Source organism: Bison bison, unplaced genomic scaffold (assembly GCF_000754665.1).
Source record: "Bison bison bison isolate TAMUID 2011002044 unplaced genomic scaffold, Bison_UMD1.0 scf7180017864235, whole genome shotgun sequence".
Taxonomy (NCBI): Eukaryota; Metazoa; Chordata; class Mammalia; order Artiodactyla; family Bovidae; genus Bison; species Bison bison.
Window position 1 is genome coordinate 8,254,649 of NW_011494807.1, and position 23,787 is coordinate 8,278,435.

The window sequence follows — 23,787 nt, forward strand, 5'->3', positions numbered from 1 at the left end:
ATGTTGTCTAGGTTGGTCATAACTTTTCTTCCAAGGAGTAAGCGTCTTTTAATTTCATGGCTGCAGTCACCATCTGCAGTGATTTTGGAGCCCCCTAAATGAAGTCTGTCACCATTTCCATTGCTTCCCCATCTATTTGCCATGAAGTGATGGGACCAGATGCCATAATCTTAGTTTTCTGAATGTTGAGCTTTAAGCCAGCTTTTTCACTTTCCTGTTTCACTTTCATCAAGTGGCTGTTTAGTTCTTCACTTTCTGCCATAAGGGTGGTGTCATCTGCATATCTGAGGTTATTGATATTTCTCCCGGCAATCTCGATTCCAGTTTGTGCTTCATCCAGCCTGGCATTTTGCATAATGAACTCTGCATATAAGTTAAATAAGCAGGGTGACAACATACAGCCTTGACGTACTCCTTTCCCGATTTGGAACCAGTTTGTTGTTCCATGTCAAGTTCTAACTGTTGCTTCCTGACCTGCATGCAGATTTCTCAGGAGGCACATCAAGTGATCTGGTATTCCCATCTCTTGAAGAATTTTTCACAGTTTATTGTGATCTACACAGTCAAAGGTTTTGGCATAGTCAATAAAGCAAAAGTAGATGTTTTTCTGGAACTCCCTTGCTTTTTCGGTGATCCAGTGGATGTTGGCAGTTTGATCTCTGGTTCCTCTGCCTTTTCTAAATAGCATTTAAAAAAATATTTTGTAATTTTATTTATTTATTTTTGGCTGCTTTGGGTCTTTATTGCTGTGTGCAGGGTTTTCTTTAGTTGCGGTGAGTGGGGCTACTCTCTGTACTAGCAGTGCTCGAGCTACTCACTGCAGTGGCTTCTGTAGTCGTGGAGAACGGGCTCTAGGGTAAGTGGGCTTCAGTAGTTGCGGCTCCCAAGCTCTAGAGCACAGGCTGAACAGTTGTGGTGCACAGGCTTAGCTGTTCCGAGGCAAGAAGGATCTTCCTGGATCAGGGGTTGAACCCATGTCTTCTGCATTGGCGGGTGGATTCTTTACCACTGAGCCTCCAGGGAAGCCCTGACGTAGAGCATTTGATCAAAAGAGGTTGCTAACTTGAGCAGCTAACATGGTTTGTAATTGGAAAAAGAATATCCTAGATAACATAGAAACCAAATGATTGATTGGTCTGTCTTAACTACCCTACCACCACAGCATCCAAAAAAGCTTCCAAAGTTAAATAACTAATGTAACTATCTTGGACAATTTCATATTTAAACATTTTACATGCCTTCCAGGTGGGTTCTGTCTGTACACTAGCAATTCTTTCTCATAGGTGGTCTCATGCAGCTGTCTGTAGCAGTCTCATATACACTGTAGACCCTGGGGGAATTTCTGCAAAGCACAAAGAGATTTTTAAAAAATCCCTTCCACTGTCATGGAGTGCAGAACTACTTCTGTCATTTTTTACGAGGATTATATCAGAGACCCTTAGCTTCTCTAGATTGGGAAGCAGAGGAAGGAAGGATGAAGCAAGGTAAGAGTGAAAATAGCTGAGGAATTGGGAAGTATAAGCAGGACAGTTTCTTAAGTTGGGCAATTTGTCTATTGTCCTCCTACCCAAAATAGACAGCTTAAAATAATTCACTTTGGCTCACTCACTGTAGTATGTGGAATTCTCCCTTTTAGAAGATTCTCTGCATTGCCACATTAACAGCTGCATGGCTTGGGTAAGTTAACCTATCAAAAGACTGTTTCCGTCTTTGTTAGGTGGAGATTATATCTATCTCTCAAAGATATTCCAGTTCAGGGAAAGAGGATGTGTACACGTTTAGGGAAATGTCTGGCACACAGTAGGCTTTCAGTAAATGCTGGCTGTTATGAAAGGAAGCCAGACAGATAATAGGAGTCCAAATATACAAAACCAAATTATTGCCTAACCTACAAATCAATTCATATCCAGAGTCAAACTCTTTAAAAGTCATGGGGGAAAAAAATCATCCTTTTCTCTGTGATATTTTCCATGTGTGTATGTAGTTATAGGAAATAATAAGAGAATTGCTCAGAAACAGATGAAAATACAGTGTATTTAACGTCTCAGGCAGATTGTTGCACTGTTAAATAGGCTTTTCCTACTTGTTTTTCATTTAGTACAAATATTAATTTGGAAGAATTTGAAACTTCTGGAATGGATTAATGTTTCAGTTCTACTTATATGTGATCACCCTTCATGCTGGACTTTTGAGCTTTTTGGTGGTTGTAGTTAACAGAAATTTTTAGCATTGTCTGCCACAACCACTGGAGAAGGTAATGGCAACCCACTCTAGTACTCTTGCCTGGAAAATCCTGTGGATGGAGGAGCCTGGTAGGCTGCAGTCCCTGGGGTCGCTAAGAGTTGGACACGACTGAGCGACTTCACTTTCACTTTTCACTTTCATGCATTGGAGAAGGAAATGGCAACCCACTCTAGTGTCTTGCCTAGAGAATCCCAGGGACGGGGGAGCTTGGTGGGCTGCCATCTATGGGGTCACACAGAGTCGGACACGACTGAAGCGACTTGGCAGCAGCAGCAGCCACAGCCACATCAATGAATAGATAACTTGATAACCTGAATAAGGAAAAGCATTTTTGAATATTTAAAAATTTCTCTGTTCTCTGATAGAGAGCAGCTACCACCCTATGCATAGCATCTTCTAAATAGTGTTAGTCGCTCAGTTGTGTCCGACTCTTTGTGACGGCCATGGACTGTAGCCCGCCAGGCTTCCCTGTCCGTGGAATTCTCTAGATAAGAATACTGGAGTGGGTTACCATTTCCTTCTTCAGTCTTCTAAATAAGTAGTTGTTAAATGCATTTGAACTTTTATAGCTTTATATCTGCCCCCAACATTGTATTCCTGTTCATGTTTTTTTTCCCCTGTGGCTTAAGATAATTTGGTAAGGTTGATTTACTGTCTAAAAAGTCACATCAGTTGTGTTTAGAATCCAAATGTTACTTCATAGTTCAAAATGCTGTAATGCAGTATAGTTCCCTAGTCTTCATTTGGCAGGGTAAATGATTCATTAGCCCATATTTTGTGGCAGCCAGAAAGTGATTAGCCAGTACATATAATTTTGTCATGTTGGAAAACTAAAGCTATCTAATATTGTTTCTTGTTTTTCTTCTTTTTGCAATTTTCATCTTCAATAATTTTAACTTTGTGTTTCTATGTAAATGAATACCCTATCTTATACAACCCTCACAGTAACTCTGTAAGTTGGTGTGTTAGTTTAATAACTACTTTATAGTTGCCGAGGTAACACTATCTTTTCCTCTAAATAAGTGGACCTTTACATAGAAGCATGCATTCAGTTCAGTTCAGTCGCTCAGTCATGTCCAACTCTTTGCGACCCCATGAATCGCAGCATGCTAGGCCTCCCTGTCCATCACCAACTCCCGGAGTCCACCCAAACCCATGTCCATTGAGTTGGTGATGCCATCCAACCATCTCGTCCTCTGTCGTCCCCTTGCATTCATGAGACCATAAAGCATGATTGAGGTTTAATGCAACATATATATCAGAGATACAGTGTGAGGACAGAAGGAGAAGGGTCCCTGGTTGTAAGAGGAGTTAAGGAATGCTCACTGGCATGCGCTTTGGTCCTCCATGTAACATGGTGGGTTTGAGCTTCCCAGCAGGTGCCATGAGAGCAGCATTGTGTGGGCGCTGAGACATGTGCAGCCCCAGGGAAACTGCTGCCTTTACTCTGATGGGGTTAACTGAGTGTGTAATCTTGTCCTTGTTGAGAAGTGGCCAGGCATTGAAAAGCCGGGCTACCTAGGAATAAGTTTTCTGCTAATCCTTTTGAAATGTATTAACTGTGAGTCACACTCTCACATTTCTCACATGGCATTCAAAGTTAAATTGCTGGACTACAATCAAGTCATATCAGCTGACTTGATAGTCAAGCTCTAAGAAGGCCCAACTGGTATATGTGGCTGTAACACATTGATCTTTATTTGTAGTTTTGAGACTCCAAGGAGGTGGTACACGTAGGCAGGGATTATTATACCATTTTACAGATTAGGAAACAAACTTTCATAAAGAGGCTGTGACTTGAAAAGAAGCACCCAACCGTTTCTTTGACTGCTTGAGATTTACTGGTATAGTAGAAAATAAAATGCCCTGAATAAAAGATAGAAAACCTACCTTTCATTTTTAGTCTCTACTATAAAAATATGAATTCTGGGAGGGCTGAAAAGTCCTTAGCATGGTTCTTAATAAAATCAATTAGTAAATATTTGTTTAATGAATGAATGGAAGGATGTGGTTGTAGTTTATGCCAGAAACTGCTTTTTGCAACTGTAGGATCTTCAAATAAAAGAATATCAGGAGTTATTTTAAGGGATTGGAACATTTCCCTCTTCAAAGGGTGTCCATATTTCAGCAGCCTTAAGTCTGTCTGGAAACGATATTTTAGTAGCCGTAGATCTCAAGAGAGAGTTTGATACAGCTTTGCTCAGTTCTTTAAAACATCAGTAAAGCAATAAAAACCCGAACATTTTCCCCTCCTCCCAAATTAAAAAAAAAAGTGTGTAGCTTACTGTCTTTTGCCTACTATGATCTACAGTTGCTGAGCTGAGATACTTTTTACCAAGGCTTTACCAGTTTAATGGTAAAAACAGAATGAATTTGTATAAAAATGGATAGGGAATAGGCTTTGCCCAAATGTGTTATTAGTATTTTTTAACTGTATTCAGAAGTTGCACTGTCTAGACAGTCTTGATTTTCCTTTACACAATAATAAGCCCCTTTATTCAACTTTGGAAAAAGCATGTGATCATAAATCATTCTGATCCCTGCACGATCATCTTTCGTGGGTATTCACATCCTTGTCTAGTGATGTCACAAACACCATCTATACAACTTTGCACACTTAAGATGAAATTTTTGTGGTCTTAAATAACTGGCATGTCCAAAGAAAGAGAACAACTGTGACATTTTAATGTGATTTGTACTTAAAGCATTTGTCAATGAAAAGTGCATTGGCGTGCCCATGGTGAGGATGTACACAGAAGATATTACTGCACTCTAGGTTACAGAGCCAGTGAGACGTTTTTAACTGTAATTAAAAAATCCTTGGAGAAGTATTTTTTCCTAAAGCTTTGTTTTTGTCCATTATTGTAAAAAGAAATCTGGCTTCATCCTAGTTTGTCTCTAAAATGCTCAGGAATCTTATGTTAGGGAAGAAACAACAGGTCAATTTGGCAAGAAATTTTTTTTTTACTGAGGAATCATCATTAAACCAACCCCTTGTATTGAAGTAGTATTTTCTCTTAGGTCACGCAGAATATGAACTATGACTTCTGATATGTAAAAGATAATTTAAACCAGTGAATTAAAAGACAAGTTAACTTTTGGATATTACAAACTGAAAAACTATAAATTCTTAAAGACATGCATTGCAGAATAAATTAATTTATATTATAAACAATGTTAATTATTAAGAACTTACTGTCTTTCTGATCAAATACCTTTTTTGATATTTGTGTTCACCAAAACATTTAAGAATTAAAAACTAATCCAAAAGAGAGAAACTACCTCCCTTTCCTTTTCATTTAGAAAAAAGTTGTTGTTTGTGATACATTGACAATTTCTTTTTTTCTTATATGGTAAGAGCTAGAGTAGTAAACATAATGAACTGTTCAAGTGACAACATCAGTATTTACATAGCAGGCTGAAATTCAGAGGGGACATCTGATCTGGAAATGTATGGGAGCCATCACTTATTACTCGTCACATATGGATGGTGGTTAAAGCTACAGGTCTGGTGAGATGACCATAGGGAAGAAATAGGGTGAAAAAAAGAGATGGGTCTAAGACCAAGTGTTGAACTGACTTCTGCCATTTAAATGCTGGGGGTAAGAAAAATAAATAAATAAATAAATGCTGGGGGAAAGAGGCTGAGAGAGTATGGTATTTCAAAAAATGTTTGAAGAAAGAGGGGTTTGTCAACAGTATCATGAGCTACTTCAAAAGACCTTTGAGAGAGAGACTAAAAAATGTACATTAGACATTATATTTGGTAGCAGAGAAGACTTTGAATGTCTTGAAACATTTCAGTGTTGTAGCATGGTGAAGCCAGATTGGTGAGCATTGATAAATAGACTGTATAGTATTTCAGCAAGTTTGGCTGGGCATTTGGAGGTGGGATGTGCAGTGTATAGCAAAAAGATAACCATGATTAGAGGAGAAAGAATGATCAAGTTGAGGTCGAAATTTGAATATACAAGGGAGAGTATCCATAGTGTAAAAATTCTACTTTTCTCTACTCCCTGCAAAGAAATGATGACCATGGAAATCAGTTCCTTTTCATTCTTATATTTTTTGTAGTCTCAGAAAAATGGTCAGTTACTCAGGTTTTCTCTCCCGAAGTTTCTCTCTTCATTTTTTTCCGGTAGCTTCCCCCACTAGCTCTTTATCCCTGGCCCCTCTCCTAAGTTCCAGTCATGAATTTTTTAATAGCCTGATAGAACTCTTTGTTTCATGGCTCCTCAAATTCAGTATGTCCAATTGAATTAATCATTTTCTTTTCAGACTGACATAATTGATCAGTATCTCTCTCTGTTCCATTGAGAAATCCTTCCAGTCACTGAGGGCCTACCTCTCTGGGTCTTCCATTGTTTCCTTTGCCTCTCTTCCCCACCCCATTCTTGCTCCCAGTCTCAATCCCTGCTTTGTAGGTTCAGGTTCACAGTGCTACATTTTGAAAGATTATGTCCCTAAATATATTTGAATTAATTTGGTCCATCTCATTCAATATGGTATTATCCAAAAAATCATTTCTTTTTGACATTGTATTCATTATATGAAAAATAGTAAAAAAAATGTTTGTCTAAAAATGGTAGATAAAAGATTTTATTTATGTACCTTCTGTCAGTATAATATATAGTCCATAATTGTACATGTGAAATTCTTCTGGTAGTAAGATTTGTATATAATAGTGTGTGTGTGTGTGTGTGTGTGTGTGTGTGTGTGTGTGTGTAGATAAAATGCCATACTCAACAGTGTCCCTATTTCTCTGAAACTAATGTATTTATAGAAACAAAATGTGTATTCTATGTTGGTTTCCTATTATTTTGGAAATTAATATAATTATAAACCCAATTCATTAACTTAAATTTGTTGATTTAAATATAAATGACATAATTGATTTTAACTTTTGAATTGTATTCTAAAGATTAATAACACTTTTTAAAGTAGAGCTATTGTAACATAAGGAAGTTAAAAGTTTATTTGGACTCATCTTTGTTTTAAAATACATTATTCATGCAGAAAAACCTTATTTTGTGTCTTAAATAATAGTTCATAGTATAGTGGAAAGTAGTATTATTATTGCTAGATTGTCAACTTTGAGGTTGAATTCTAATAAACACCCACAGCAAAAATTTTGAGATGCCATCTTGCTTCTGAATTATTAAAGACACCCACATTAGTACTTAGCTTTAGAGAAAGTAGCCTGTTAGGTACACGCATCTTTAGTTTTCTTTGAATAGAAATGGGAATAGAAAGTCTCTCTTCATTATTATAGGTATTGAATTTTCTTGTAATACTTGCAGGTTATATAATAATTTAAACTGTTATTTTATAACTGAAGAGCATTAAATATCCTAGAGTGAAATCTAAGGAACTTCTGGCTATTTTAAAGGTAATTGAGTTAAAAGGCAGACATTTTTGTTCTTGTTTTATTTGGATAATGGAACAGTTGAGTCATCAGTTCTCTTTTGGGGGCAAGGCTTGGGGAACTCATCAGTGATGTCCTACTGTCTAGAACGTAAACGGTGGTGGAGATAAAGCCAAAGTGGGGTGCTGAGCTACCAGGCCCCTGATTACATTTTTCCTGTTTGTACATGTTTCTAACATGTTTAGCTGTTACTGGTTTATGTCAAATTGTACGTGAGAAAGAGGGCTAAAAATAGGCAGATACATTGACTGAAATGAGGAGTAACAGTCTGCAGTCTGATAGAGAAGAGGTGAGAAAGATGAAAAGATGTAGTCATTGCAACAAGTACTTCATGGTCTAGCAATTCTATATGTATACCCAGGATAAATAAAAAACACATGTAGCTCAGTAGTTAAGAATCTGCCTGCCAATGTAAGAGACGCAGGTTCAATCCCTGGGTTGGGAAGATCCCCTGGAGAAGGAAATGGCAACCCACTCCAGTATGTTTGCCTGGGAAGTCCCATGCACAGAGAAGCCTGGCAGGCTGTAGTCCATGGGATCGCAAAAGAGTTGGACAGAACTTAGCGACTAAACAACAGCAGGTCTTGGTTGACAGCACTTTGAAAAACCATCAGCAACAATGCATTTTAATCTACTTGGCTAGCAGAAGTCAAAGGAAAAAAGGAAGTTTGTATTATTACATACATTTCACTCTGTTGTAACACAAAACTTGCTTCAGCTCATTTTTGTGAGAAAAATTATATTCAGAATTCAGTAGAGTGTGCAACCACTGAAAATGATTCTTTAAAAGGAACTATGGAAAAAAAAAGAAAAAAAAAAGGAACTATGGACAGGGAAAGAGAATGTAAAGAACAGAAACTAAGAATTATAGAATCAGACGTGAAACATAAAAGCCTTAGAGGGAAACACTTGTGAAAATGCACTGTGTCAACCAGTTCATGTCTGAATCTGAGAAAAGTCAGGCAAGAGTGAAGAGCACTGAATGAAGTACTGAGTAAAGACAGCAGTTAGGAGTGAACCTTGGGGTCAACAGAGTCCCACTATCAGCAACTGTACAGAGAAAAGCGTTCATTGGTTCCAAAGAGGAGTTTGACAGTGTTAACACTGAAATTTCAGATATGGGTTGGATGCATCCGGGCAATATGAAGTTGAGACTAGAGAGACAAGGTCTGAATTGACCCACCTGGCTAGCCTATACTTAGCAAATAGTATTCTTTGTGTTCTCGGGATACCACCAAAATGTAATTAAAATTTGAAATTATTAAAATGGATTTGATGTCACAATAAGATTTACAGATTTAAAACTCAATGATTAAGGTTTTCTTCCACTTTATTGATTTACATTTTCGATCCCTGGGTTGGGAAGATCCCCTGGAGAAGGGAAAGGCTACCCACTCCAGTATTCTGGCCTGGAGAATTCATGGACTGTATAGTCCATGGGGTCGCAAAGAGTCGGTCACAACTGAGTGACTTTCACTTTCAGGTAAAATATTTAGAAACTCTTGGTTCTTGGAATTCTGTACTGTGCCCTCCTTAAACATGGTTAAGTGTGTTTAGTGATGATTGTTTTATCAAGTGGTTTTAAATGTTAAATAACTCTTAAGCATAATTCACATTTCCTCTTATGACCAGGAACCTTTTGAGGATGGCTTTGCAAATGGAGAAGAAAGCACGCCAACCAGAGAGGCTGTGGTCACATACACTGCGGAAAGTAAAGGAGTCGTGAAGTTTGGCTGGATTAAGGGCGTACTAGTATGTACCTATAGACCTAATTTTAGAGTCACATATTTCTGTTTATTAGAAAGTCTTCCTAGTATTATCATTAATTCTCAAATAATGTTTTCTCTTCCTAAAACAGTTTTATCTGGTTTTTAAGGAGAACCAAATTAATAACTTATACCTCCTTTTCTTCTGGGTATTAAATTGGGTAAAGGAAATATGCTTATTCATTTAATTGAATTATACTTGGTTACCTCTGAATTATATTATATAACCTCTTATGAATCTCACATATTGTCACTTCTCAGAAATTAAGTATGAAGCTGTTACATTGATGGGAGCAGCAGGATCAAGGAAGCTGGGCAGGCAGCATAGCTGAAATGTGCCTGCTTCCTTTCCTGCTACCAGATTGTCTTTTGAAGAGAAATGTGTAGAAGTTAAGCAGCAGAATATAGGAGAAATATTTATGTTGAGATCACATCAGTAGACAGGTTTAGGTAACTAAGGTTCAGATTTACTTTTTTTTTTTTTTTCCCCCTGTGTTTGAATAGGCTCTAAGGATCTAACTAGAGTAGACAGTCTGATTGAGACTCTGGAAGCGCTAAATTAGAGTTGTGTTGACATTTAGGGGAGTAGAGGGAAAGTTCCAGTTCTAGCCATAGTTTTATTGTCTAATTGGTAGAATGCATTTTATGCTCTGGGTTGTATTGTTTGCCTAGTCTTAGATTTTAGCATTTCAGAAGACTATACTGTGTATGAGCATAATAAATAAAAGTAAAAATAAGTTGGGGATACTGTCTTACGAAGAGTTTTGGTTTCTGAAACGTGTCAATAGTTAGCATTTGAGTTGACAAATATTACAGAATTATTTAAGGCTACTTAGAAATTATGAAATGAGGATGTTATTAAGGAGTAAGTTAAAAATTAAACTTACTTGGTTTGAAAAGGTGGAACATACACTGCTCTTCTTTAGGGCTGAAGTCTTGAAATATTCCTTGTATCTTTCTTGTTCATTTGCTTCTGATGCTTCAGATAATTTGTGTGTGTGTGTGTGTATGTAAAATATATACATACTCATATATTACATCATACTTATACTTTACTTAGCTCACATTGAAGCTCTCACTAAAGTTCTTTTTAAAAATATCTGTTAAAATCTTCGGATAAGAGATTTAAAATGACTTCCTGTAGTTTTAAAAGTATGTTATCCAGCTTTTGGCTAGTTGAGCATTTACTGTGTATTGTATTTAATTACTTTTCATCTGTGACTTGGCTCTTCCTCTTCTAGGTACGTTGTATGTTAAACATTTGGGGAGTGATGCTCTTTATTAGATTGTCATGGATTGTGGGTCAAGCTGGAATAGGTGAGTGAAATTACATACTGTTGATTCATTTGAGAATGAGTAGAGGAAGTAACTGAGTTCATAAAATTCAATAAAGTTCATAAAATTCATAAAATTCAACTGAGTTCATAAAATTCTAAAGTTCATAAAATTCAGTCAGTTGGAATCATTCTAAGCTACATTCTCCTTTGTGTCAGACAGTTGTCTTAATGTCCCTTTTTCTAATTCTGGATTTGATCTAAAATGGGTTAAAAGTAAGATATTTTGTAAGTTATAATGTTAATTCAATATACTTAGACTCATCAGTTCTAGATGTGGCAGATTTAAATGAGACTACAAGTATTCTAAAGTTCTCTTTTCTCTTTCCCTGAAGGTCTGTCAGTCATTGTAATAGCAATGGCCACTGTCGTGACAACTATCACAGGATTGTCTACATCAGCAATAGCTACTAATGGGTTTGTACGAGGAGGTAAATTCAGTCTTTTCACATCATCGTCATTGGATTACTGACACTAAATAAACAGATTTAAAAATATTTCTATTTTTTACCTTAAAAACAACATGTTGGGTTCTATATAGGCAAGAAAATTGCTGCTGAGCACTTCTGAAGTAGATTTTGAATATAAAATTTTAAATTGATCCATACACAAACATGTATGCTTCAAATTGTTCAGGTGTTCAGGTGTCTGGTAGCAAGAATGGAACTTCTAACTGGGTTTCTTCTCCATTGAGGCACCCATTGTTACCTCCTCCCAGGATTTCGCCCTTGGATTAGTGTTGTGCAGCCTGCATTTGGTCAGGTGTCACCTTGTTCCTCCCCACTGAAGGAAATGTAGGCAGAAGTCTTTCCTCATGGTCTTAACAGCTTGTGTAAGTTAAACCTGAATCCATACCCTCAAATCCAGCTCTCTTCTGAGGGTACCCTGAGGCCTGTTGTATTGGAGCCCACAAGATCTGCCTTGTAAGGTTTTACTCTTGCCAGGAAGAATACCCAAGACAGCAGGAGAATGGTTTGGGACCCCTGAGAACAAGAAGAAAAGAAATCCATTTTCCAAAGCAGAACTCATCATTCAGCTGGAGGGGAAGATGGTGAGAGAAAGAAGAGAAGATGTGTACCAGCTCCTATAAATTCATCATAGCAGATCAACTGAGGAGGGCATCTGCCTGTTCCATCTGCCTCAACTATTTTGCAGATCTGTATTTAACGTTACATACATACAACTTCTGCTTTATCTGTATTAGTACTTGGAGAAAGAACCAGATTCAGCTTTTCATTTTTCCCCAATCTCTTCATATTATCTTATGTACAAGAGGATTCAGATCACTGTGGCCCTAGCGGAAGCTGGTAGCTCATATCAGTACAGTTATGACTGTGTGTTGGCTGTTTTATGTGTACATGAAGTTGGGGTCTAAGATGTGGGTATGCCCGAGAGTTAATCAGGCAATGCTGAGAGGTTCTTGGTTGCTTGTGAACTAGGTGCCCCATGCTTCATTTCATTCTGCTACTATTACGGAATGGAAGTAGAAGGAGAAATGGATGCAGTATTAGTTATTTGAGAGGATCAGCAAATCATCATCGACTTTCTCCTTGTCTTCAGCCCTTCAAATCTAGGTTGTGAGCCTCAAGGGGATTGGGGCACAGACCCACTGTCAGCACAAACCCCAGACTGTTCTCTATGGGAGTTCAAACTTCTGGAAAGTATAGATTTTCCTGCATTGTGACTAAAAAACCACTTCATGCAGTACTACCAGTAGTTTTTATATATTTTTACAAATACTTCAGAGACTTGTATCTAATCTTCTGTCCTGGGACATGGACAAAGTATGAGAATGTGGAATGCATGAAGCTGTGTCCCAAAAAAGTACCATGTTGCAGTTTTGTCTGACATCCCTCAAAATGATAAGTCAGTTTACAGAGTAAACTAAAACTATAGGGAAAAACAGACACACACACACATATAAATATATATATATAAACATAATATATATATATAAAACATATATATATGGAATTATATAATTTGAAATTCTTATGTTACCACTTATTCTTAAATGACAAAGTAAATATGTTTGCTGAGATAATGAAACCTATAGGAAAAGAGAAGCTGTTAATTTAAAGAAATGACCAAATACTTTGAAGCTTTACTAGAAGGCATTGATTTTTCATTTAGATCAGTCAATGATGTTAGAAACCTAGTTGATCTTTTATAGAATATAAGTGAGCTGCATTATCTGCAGTTAAAGTTCCTGTAGATTCTTGCAATGAATGTAAACTCCTGTATCCTCTATATATGCTTCATAGACTTTGAGATCCCTAACAGAATTTATTTTGGTTTCTTGGTAAAACAGTATTACCACATGGGAAAAAGTGGATATAGGTATAAAACTGGTGAGATTACATTTTATTCTGTATTCATGATTCTAAATTAAAAATACCAGTATGAATCATACAGTTTATCCCCAAAGAGTGTATTTCTTAGCTCTCTCCACAAAAATCACCTGTCAAGATGGTCAGCCCAGTACCAGTGAGCACCCCTAGTGCCCACATTGTGTATTTTCATTCCAAGGAACCAGGGGACCTTGGAGAAATTACTGATTCCATATCCGGGTAGGAAATGTACTAGACAAGTCTAGACATCTTTTCTCATCAGTAAGTAAAGAAGATAACAAAGGCTATTGTTTCATGTTAAAAGGACTGAGGAGCCAACTTGAAAAAGCTAATACTTTGGATAGTTTGAACAGGAGTACTACTAATTATAACTGATTTAAATGAAAGCATAATATAAGATAAAATCCCTAGCTTCACAGACATCACACAAACATACAAAATCTCATTTTTACCTTTGTAGAATGCTAGAGAACTAATTTATTTTGAAAATTGATAAAGAATCTAGTGTGAATCAGGTTTTCTGAATGAAAATTTCCTTACCTCAACTCAGTATAAGAAAGAAATGAATAAGAGATTTATCCTTTAGGAAATTATTCTACAAAATAAGTGAAGAAGAAAAAGAAATTGGTTCTTACAATTCTGTAAATGCTTTACTTAATAAGAGCACCTGTGAAGTACTGAATGTGATGTGCCTGTAGCTCCAGGAAGCGTAGAATAGGCAGGGAAAAGAGGACTTACAAATGAGACTATAGGATGACAGCAGCAAATGCCAGACTGGGAATCTCTCTGGAACAAGGAATCCTTGTTCAATAAAATTTTGCAGGGAGCAAAAAGATAGAGAGGGGGTTATGGTTTAAAACAAACTTTCAGACTTGGTTCATGTATAGATGGGGTTATCTTTCAGTATTGTGGGGCCAGGGGTGCCTACACTGAATGCCCTCTACCCCAATCACTGAGGACTTAATTTTGACTTCTTCCTTGAAACGGCTGCATAATGGGAGATCAGGGGAACTGGAACTATCTAGAAGGTCAGGGTGCAAAGAGTTAGGTAGAGATGCAATGGGAATAGCAATATCTGCATTGGATGCCCTCTAGCCCAATCACTGAGGATTGAAAGTTGACTATTAAGGGAATTAACAAGAAAATATTTTACTCAAAATATTGCTGATTGTGGTTGCTCTGTTTAATAATTTAATTTTCAGGAGCCCTCTTTTAAACTTGAGCATGTAGTAATTAATATAAACTACTTTGAGGTAGTGTTTGACAGTTTAATTTGTTTTATCTTGGTTCTTAATTATAATATGTATTTTTCTATATTAATACTGAATAATATTTTATTCTCATTTTATAAGGTGTGTGCTTCCAACTCCACGGAAGTGTGTGAAATGTGTTTTGTTCTTTATGCCATAGGAGAGATTTAATGTTACTAAGTAAGATCATGGCATCTGGTCCCATCACTTCATGGCAAATAGATAGGGAAACAGTGGAAACAGTGTCAGACTTTATTTTTGGGGGGCTCCAAAATCACTGCAGATGGTGACTGCAGCCATGAAGTTAAAAGACGCTTACTCCTTGGAAGAAAAGTTATGACCAACCTAGATAGCATATTCAAAAGCAGAGACATTACTTTGCCAACAAAGGTCCGTCTAGTCAAGGCTATGGTTTTTCCAGTAGTCATGTATGGATGTGAGAGCTGGACGTGAAGAAGGCTGAGTGCCGAAGAATTGATGCTTTTGAACTGTGGTGTTGGAGAAGACTCTTGAGAGTCCCTTGGTCTTCAAGGAGATCCAACCAGTCCATTCTGAAGGAGATCAGCCCTGGGATTTCTTTGGAAGGAATGGTGCTAAAGCTGAAACTCCAGTACTTTGGCCACCTCATGCGAAGAGTTGACTCATTGGAAAAGACTCTGATGCTGGGAAGGATTGGGGGCAGGAGGAGAAGGGGACGACAGAGGATGAGATGGCTGGATGGCATCACTGACTCGATGGACGTGAGTCTGAGTGAACTCCGGGAGTTGGTGATGGACAGGGAGGCCTGGTGCTCTGCAATTCACAGGGTCGCAAAGAGTCGGACACAACTGAGTGACTGAACTGAACTGAAGTAGCCTGTACACTGACTTTAACAGTACCTTTTAGAGATTTAAACAGGTAGAATCTAGAGAAGTGTAGTTTTTTAAAAAATAGAAATTAACTGTCAACTTGTAAAGAAATGTGCTGTTCTGTGCTTAGTCGCTCAGTCGTGTTCAACTCTTTGTGACCCCATGGACTGCAGACAGCCAGCCTCCTCTTGTCCATGGGAATTCTCCAGGCAAGAATACTGGAGTGGGTTGCCATGCCTTCCACCAGGGGATATTCTCAACCCAGGGATCGAACGCAGGTCTCCCGCATTACAGGCAGATTCTTTACCGAGTGAGCCACCAGGGAAGCCCAAGGATACTGGTGTGGGTAGCCTATCCCTTCTCTAGGGGATCTTCTCGAACCAGGAATTGAACTGGGGTCTCCTGCATTGCAGGTGGATTCTTTACCAGCTGAGCTACCAGGGAAGCCCTGTAAAGAAGTATAATGGTGTCTGATTATGAAGTCTAGGATAAAAAAATACGGAAACATTCAGGGGAAGAAAAAGAGTTAAAACTTAGAAAATGCAAGGTTTTTAGTTTCAGTCTTGATTGGATTATAGTAATAATGGGAGGAGGGTACTATTTGAAGCTATTAGTGGCAAGTTAGAGAACCATCTCCTCAGTCCTCTATTTCCACGGAGTAGAACTAGCACCTCCAACTAGCTGATGGAGTCCCCTCTTTCCTTCTCCTCTGGCATACTCCCTGCCCTAGCCATATACACATGCAGCCCAGAACTCTTTCCCATCCTGCAAATCCTGCCAGTGTTCTTGAAAGCTCCTGTTTTACAGAATTTACAGGTTCTGCAACTCAGATGGTGCTGGCCAGCTTCTACTGTCACTCAGATCTGCGTTTCCTAGATTTCATAGGCCAGAGTTTCTTCTGTCCACAGACAATTAATCTCTGAATATCAACTCCCTATGAAATAGAGGACAACCACAGGCAGCCTTTTATAATATGGAGATGTGAATTCTGGATTTTGATTTATAGTGTATTATATGAACTGAGCAATAGAAGGGAACAGTTCTTCAACCACTGTGTGGTTTGGAGCATTAAAAACAGAGGTCAGTACACTTTCAAATAAAAGCCCAGACTACATCAAATTTCTGGGAGGTAGTTCTGAGAATCTAAAATCAGTAGAAACCTACCTATGTGACTAAGATCAAGTTTTTACATTCCTTGTATTTCAGTTCATCAACAGATAATTGTTGAGTATGGGTTTTAGATTTTTAACTATGAACAGGCTCACATTATGTGAGACAGAGATTATGTTTCTCCCCGCTGCTGTCACTCCCCTCCACCCCCGCTTAGATGGCCACTTGTCTAGCTCCATTTGTCAACAAACTATCTACTCCATACTGAATTAGTTTTGGTGCTGTTGTTGAAAACCGAATTTTCTGTGTATTGTCTTTATTGTGTCCTGTTCCATTGATTCGTTTATTCTTACACCAGTTATTCCAAGACTACCCTGTTTTGATTGCTTAGCTTTATAAGTTCTAAGTCTTTAAACTTTGTTCTTTTTCAAAATTGTTTTGACTCTTCTAGGTTCTTTGTATTGCCATATAAAATTTTTGAATTGGCAGTATCAATTTCTCTGAAGACAGAAAACCTTGCTGGGACTTTGGGATTTCACTCTTAACATTTTCGCGGAGGGAAGAATGGTCATGTTAACAATATTGACTCTTCCAGTCTCTAAACATGGTGTATCTTTCTATTTATTTAGATCTTTGTTTCTGTCAGCAGTGTTGTATATTTTTCAGTATAGAGATCTTGCATGTTTTGTTCAATGTATCCCTCAGTCATGTTTTTCATCTGGTAGATGGTAATTGTAAATTTCATTTTCCAAATTTTTTAATGACTGTGTGTAGAAACGCAGTAGACTTATGTGTCTTGGTTCTGTGACTTTGCTAAAGATAAAGTCGTCATCTGTGAACAGACATGGTTTATACTCTTTCTTTTCAATCTTTAGTGTTTTCTTCTCTCCCTCTCTTTTTCCTTTTCCTTCTATTTTGTCAGCCTGTTGAAATAGATAGGACCTTCAGTACCATGGTAAAGAAGCAGTGAGGATAAACATCCTTGTGGTGTTGCCAGTTTTAGGGGGACTGAGTTGAATATATCACTATTAAGATGTTAACTGTGGAGTTCTAGAAGATGTAATTTGTCAGATTGAGACAGTTCTATTTGTAGATTGCTGGTAGTATTTATCATGAATGAATGTTGGATTTTGTTACACTTTTTCTACATCTGTTGAAATGGTTATGTGGTTTTTTCCTCTTATTCTGTTATTATCAAAATTATATGGTATTTTGAATCTCAGTAACCTAGCATTCGTGGCATAAACTCCACAAAGATCAAAGATATATTTGGTCAAAAAAATATTATGGTTTCTGCTACTTTTTACTTGCTAACATTTTGTTAATGACTTTTGAATCTATGATCATGAGAAATATTTGTCTAAAATTTTCTTTTTTTGTAATAATCTGTGTCAGGTTTTGGTATTAGGATTAAGTTCAACTCATAAGGGGTGTTGGCTAGTATTGGTTCTTCCTCAATTTTCTGAAAGAGTTTTTGTAAAACTGATCTTATTTCTTCCTCACTGCTGAAGCTCCGTGGGCCTGTGGTTCTGTGTGTGTGTGTGTGTGTGTGTGTATTTCAAATTTAATTTCTTAGGAGTATTTCAATTTACTGTTCTTGTCATAGTTCTGACAACTTTTTCAAAGAATTTGTCCATTTTCACCTTAATTGATTTTTCTTTATAGTTTTCTGCAACTGTGGTCTTAACTTTTTTTTTTTTTTTCCTACATTGGGCTTTCCTTTTTTTCTGTTTTCTTAAGGTAGAAGCTTAGGTAATTGATTTCATATTATTTATTTACTTTTAATAGAAGTGTCTTTTTTTTAATATTAGTACTTAAAGCTGTAATTCCTGCTTTAGGTTTATCCCACTAATTTTGATAGGTTCTCTTTTCATTATTGTTCAGTTCAAAATACTTTTTAATTTCCCTTGTGATTTGTTCTTTTACTAGTGGGTTACTTAAAAATATGTTGCATAATTTAAAACATATTCAGGGGAAGTCCATACATTTAATTCAGCACTATTATCAGTAATGCTATGTCATTTCAGTTCTTTGAAATATATAGTGACTTGTTTTATGGCCAGTAATCATATAGCTGTTGATTAACCTAGTCAGAGTTTTGGTTATTGATTTGAAATCTACTGAGAGCTGCAGGGACATGTATCCCCAAATCAATATGTAGTAATAATGGAACCCAGTGTATAGTATTGTATTACTTAGCATCTCTGGTGTCTGTTTCATTGGTGTTTTCTACACTCAGAAGACAGGGCATTTTACAGACAAATTTTGAGAGTTCATGAGAATATCTTTTCCATATCGACTTTCTGTGTTTGCTTGAACAACAGATTTTTTTTGTAAATAAAATAGTTTTTCTATTGTTGCCTTTTAATTCATAATTTTTTTATACTCTTCAGCTTGTTCAATGATAATAAAATGTCTTATTTAATTTTACATACTGTACTGAATAAGCACTCAGAGAGACTTGAGTTTAAGCCCATTTCTTCCCTTACTACATGTGTGACTGTGGTCAAGTTACTTAACCTCTGTAAGCCTGAATTTTCACATATGTAAAATGGGAATGATAATCGTACAGTTGTCCCTTGAATAACACATAGGTTAGAGATGCTGATGACCCTTACGCAGTTGAAAATCCTTGTATAACTTTTGAGTTCCCCAAAACTTAACTATAGATTACTATTGACCAGAAGCCTTGTAGGTAACATAAACCATTGATTAACAGATATTTTGTGTATATGTATTATATACTGTATTCTTACAGTAAAGTAAACCAGAGAGAATAAAATGTTATTAAGACAATTCTAGTGAGGAAAAAGTACATTTACAGTACTATACTATACTGATGCCATACGTTTTACATCATCGTTTTACAAGATGAATCATTTGTTAATACCTGCATTAATATTGTCTTATATGATACAAAACACTATTTGTGTTACATGTATTACTAACACTAGAGATAAAATGAAAAGATGCACTTTGCTGTACACCTGAAAGTAAGACATCATGCAAATCAACTATATTCCAACAGAAGTTTTTTTAAAATATGGGAAATTAAACATTTAACAAATGGAAAGATAATGTGAAAAGTGGAATTTATATTTATTTACTGGTATACCAATTCACACGTTGGAAACAAACAGGCAGAAATATGATTGTTTTATTGTAGCCTAGTATAATGATAGGAGAAGGCCATGGCACCCCACTCCAGTACTATTGCCTGGAAAATCCCATGGATGGAGGAGCCTGGTAGGCTGCCGTCCATGGGGTCGCTAGGAGTCTGGCATGACTGAACGACTTCAGTTTCACTTTTCACTTTCCTGCATTGGAGAAGGAAATGGCAACCCACTCCAGTGTTCTTGCCTGGAGAATCCCAGGGACGGGGGAGCCTGGTGGGCTGCCGTCTGTGGGGTCTCACAGAGTCGGACACGACTGAAGCGACTTAGCAGCAGCAGTAGCAGTATAATGATATGATTGTATCATGGTAGCCTAGCCTCTGCACTAATAAGTGAATCCTTGTACAATTTTTATGGCATACAGTATTATAGTCATATTCATAATATAGTATTATAAACACTGTTACATTTTTTAAAAACCACTTATTTGTGATGATGCGCAGTTTCTCTAATTACCAGAGCGGGAGGGACAGAGCACAGCTTGTTTTGTATGTTAATTCTCTGAGCAGTTAATGTATTAGAAAGAAAATTAACATATTAATTTCATATTAGGTATCATTTACCTTAAACCTAAGTAAAGATAGACTAGTGTCCACATACATTTTATGTATTAATGACATACCTAACTTGTTCTTAATTTTTTCTGTATTTCTGTACCATGTGATTCATGTGTGAGTTTTTTCAAATTATCACAGATCTCCAAAAAAATTTTCAGTATATTCATTGAAAAAAATCCACATATAAGTGGACCTGCGCATTTCACACCTGTGTTGTTCAAGAGTCAATTGTACTTGCTAGAATTAAGTAAAATGTGTAATTTTACTTAATTACAAAATAAACATTTTATTTTAAGGTGTGTATCACTCTGTGTTGATTAGTAAATAGACCAGCCTTTCAGAGCAGTAGATCTTTTATACTATTTTGTTGCTAAGGAAAAAAAGGGAGGGGGAGAAAGTTCTTAAAACTGGTTGCCTCAAGGACACAGGAGTAGAAATGAGAATAGGGCAGAGTACTGTTGCTTTTCATCAGGAATTTATAGGAAGATGAGCGGATGCTTTTAAAATATTCTTCATGTCTAACTTTTTATTTTCATTAAAAAAAATAAAATATTTTAAAAAGTAATGAAACTAGGTCCTAGGTTTTAAGTTTAGGTATCCCAATTAGTAGAAGATTTTTAAATAGTTCTGAAATGTCAGAATTTGTTACTTATATTCATTATTTCCCTTCCAGTTATCTTTACCAATGTTAAATACATCTGAAGATATATATTTTTTCTTATTAGTAATAGACTTGAAATTTCAGAAAATCAAAACTTTAAACACATAACAACTGAATTCTGTGCTTTTATAGGTTCTCTTGGTGTATTTCTCTGTCTAAAGAATATTATCAACTATTGAAATACATGAGTGGCTGACTGATTTCAGTTAACCTTTTATTGTGACTTAATTGTCCTGTCAATTAAGTCAGGATAAATAATACTTGTCTTAATTCATTATTGATATTGAGATTAAATGACATGTTCATTAACTATAGGCTGTGATAATTATGATATTCTAGGGATTTTCTGTGTGATTAATTATGTGATTTAATATCTTTAACTTTAGCTCTTTGACATAAAAATTGTCATTATATGTAAGTCCATTAGAAGTTTTAGTGTTCAAAAGTATTTGGGGAAATTTTTTTTCATTTTATCTCATTAAAAAAAATGAGACTAATACTAAGTGAATCTTCAGAATTTTAAAGATGGTAAAAATTATTAATTGGTAAAGTGAATTACTAAGAAAGTTTTTTTTTAGTTGGCCTGTAGTTATTTTACAGTGTTGTATCTGTGCCTGCTGTACTGTAATGAGGAAGTTTTTGTGGATAGGTTTAAAGTATAGAATATTTTGAGAAACTTGATCAAATTAACCCCAAAACCTATTACAGGTATTTTCAAAATAAAGTTTGCATATTTAGCAATTTATTAAATTGTAGAATCTGTTGTTGCATTTGTCTTCATTATATGGTTTTAAGACTTTCTTAAGGCAGAAAGTGAAGAGAAACTAAAGAGCCTCTTTATTGAAAGTGAGAGAGTGAAAAAGCTGGCTTAAACTCAGCATTCAGAAAACGAAGATCATGGCATCTGGTCCCATCACTTCATGGCAAATAGATGGGGAAACAATGGAAACAATGACAGACTTTATTTTCTTGGGTTCCAAAATCACTGCAGATGGTGACTGCAGCCATGAAATTAAAAGACGCTTGCTCCTTGGAAGAAAAGCTATGACAAAGCTAGACAGCATATTAAAGAGCAGAGACTTTACTTTGCCAACAAAGGTCCATCTAGTCAAAGCTATGGTTTTTCCAGTAGTCATGTATGGATGTGAGAGTTGGACCATAAAGAAGGCTAAGCGCCAAAGAATAGATGCTTTTGAACTGTGGCATTGGAGAAGACTCTTGAGAGTCCCTTGGAGAGCAAGGAGATCAAACCAGTCAATCCTAAAGGAAGTCAATCTTGAATATTCATTAGAAGGACTATGCTGAAGCTCCAGTACTTTGACCACCTGATGTGAAGAGCTGACTCATTAGAAAAGACCCTGATGCTGGGAAAGGTTGAAGGCAGAAGAAGAAGGGGACAACAGAGAATGAGATGGGGTTGGATGGCCTCACCGACTCAGTGGACATGAGTTTGAGCAAGCTCCGGGAGATGGTAAAGGACAGGGAAGCCTGATGTGCTGCAGTCCATGGGGTCGCAAAGAGTCAGACACAACTGAGCGACTGATCAATAAAAAGAATAGAATGTTTCATCAGTGTCTAGAAAAATGTACATAACTTAATGTAACTTCAGTACTATCAAAACTAAGTTTTGATTATGACCTAGAAACCAAAAATAAATTAGAAATTTAGGGGAGCTTTTAGAGACTTTAGATAAGTATACACTGACTCAGAATCAAAATACTGATTTAAGTTAGAAAAATACTTGCTTCATGATGATAGCTTGTTTAATGGCTTTGTCTACTCTGCCATTTAGGCAGGATTTATAATATAAATTAATATAAACATAATATGAATTATATTAAATGCAATATGAATTTATTAATACATTAATATAAATTAAGTTTTACTACAATAAAACTGGGCTTCCCTTGTGGCTCAGCTGGTAAAGAATCCACTTGCAATGTGGGAGACCTGGGTTCAATTCCTGGGTTGGGAAGATCCCTTGAAGAAGGGAAAGGCTACCCACTCCAGTATTCTGGCCTGGAGAATTCCATGGACTGTATAGTACATGGGGTTGCAAAGAGTGGGACACGACTGAGTGACTTTCACTCACTCATGTAATAAAACTATGTCTCTTCAGGATGTCAGTATGTGCTGTTCATTAAGTTTCTTGTGATACCTTCATTTTTCTTTAGTATTCACATTCAGCAAATTACCACACTAAGTAACTGAAATCATGTCAATTATCATTTTAAGTGTTATTTAAGATTAACATATTCCTTAGAAAATCATTGGGAAATGATGTCTCTGAATATGAGGAGGAGGCTGTTGCCATTTTAATCTAAGCTTTAGAAAAGAAAGTAGGGATTTAAATAGCAGGATGATTTTTATATTTAATGTGAGAAAAGTTTTCTGGATGTTCAGAACTGTTATGAATGAAGTGGGTTGTAAAGAATTCTTTCTGGATGTTTCTTCCTAAAAATATGCTCACCCACTTGCCTATTACTTTAACTGCTATGTTCACTGGTGGCATGTGTTTGTGAACTCTTGTGTAATTGAAAGGATTCTTTGACATTTAAAATTCTAACATTAGTAGTTGTGTTTGTTTCTTTTCTTTAGGAGGAGCGTATTATTTAATATCTAGAAGTCTAGGGCCAGAATTTGGTGGTGCAATTGGCCTGATCTTCGCTTTTGCCAATGCCGTCGCAGTTGCTATGTACGTGGTTGGATTTGCAGAAACTGTGGTGGAGTTGCTTAAGGTAATTCACCTTTTTCCAGTCATTCGTTTCCTGGATCTTTACTGAGGATTTACGTGCCATTCACCATGTAAGATGCCAGGAAAGCAGCAAGGAACATAAAACTCGTCCTTCAAGAAGTTTAGTGTGGGAGATAGACCAACACATGTCAGAAGTGGGTAACTGCAGGAGGTCTTGACAAACTAGGAGGATCACTTAATTTACCATCCAGGAGTAGGGTGGCAGAGAAGTGGTGTCAAGACAGCATTTTCAGAGGAAGGGAGTCAAGACATTAGCACCCAGGTAGGAGAGGTGAGATATGGTATGAGGGAAATAGGAAAGAAAAGAAAAGAA

General features: G+C 36.7%; 1 protein-coding gene across 1 annotated transcript in view; it reads left to right on the top strand.

Moving 5' to 3' along the window:
* The window catches only part of SLC12A2 (solute carrier family 12 (sodium/potassium/chloride transporter), member 2), a 113,423-nt gene that overhangs the window by 34,446 nt on the left and 55,190 nt on the right, over positions 1-23,787 (top strand). The window contains exons 6-9 of the mRNA XM_010846348.1: positions 9,302-9,421; positions 10,677-10,752; positions 11,105-11,200; positions 23,318-23,457. Coding sequence (XP_010844650.1) covers positions 9,302-9,421; positions 10,677-10,752; positions 11,105-11,200; positions 23,318-23,457 — 432 coding nt within the window. The remainder of the gene's footprint in view (positions 1-9,301; positions 9,422-10,676; positions 10,753-11,104; positions 11,201-23,317; positions 23,458-23,787) is intronic.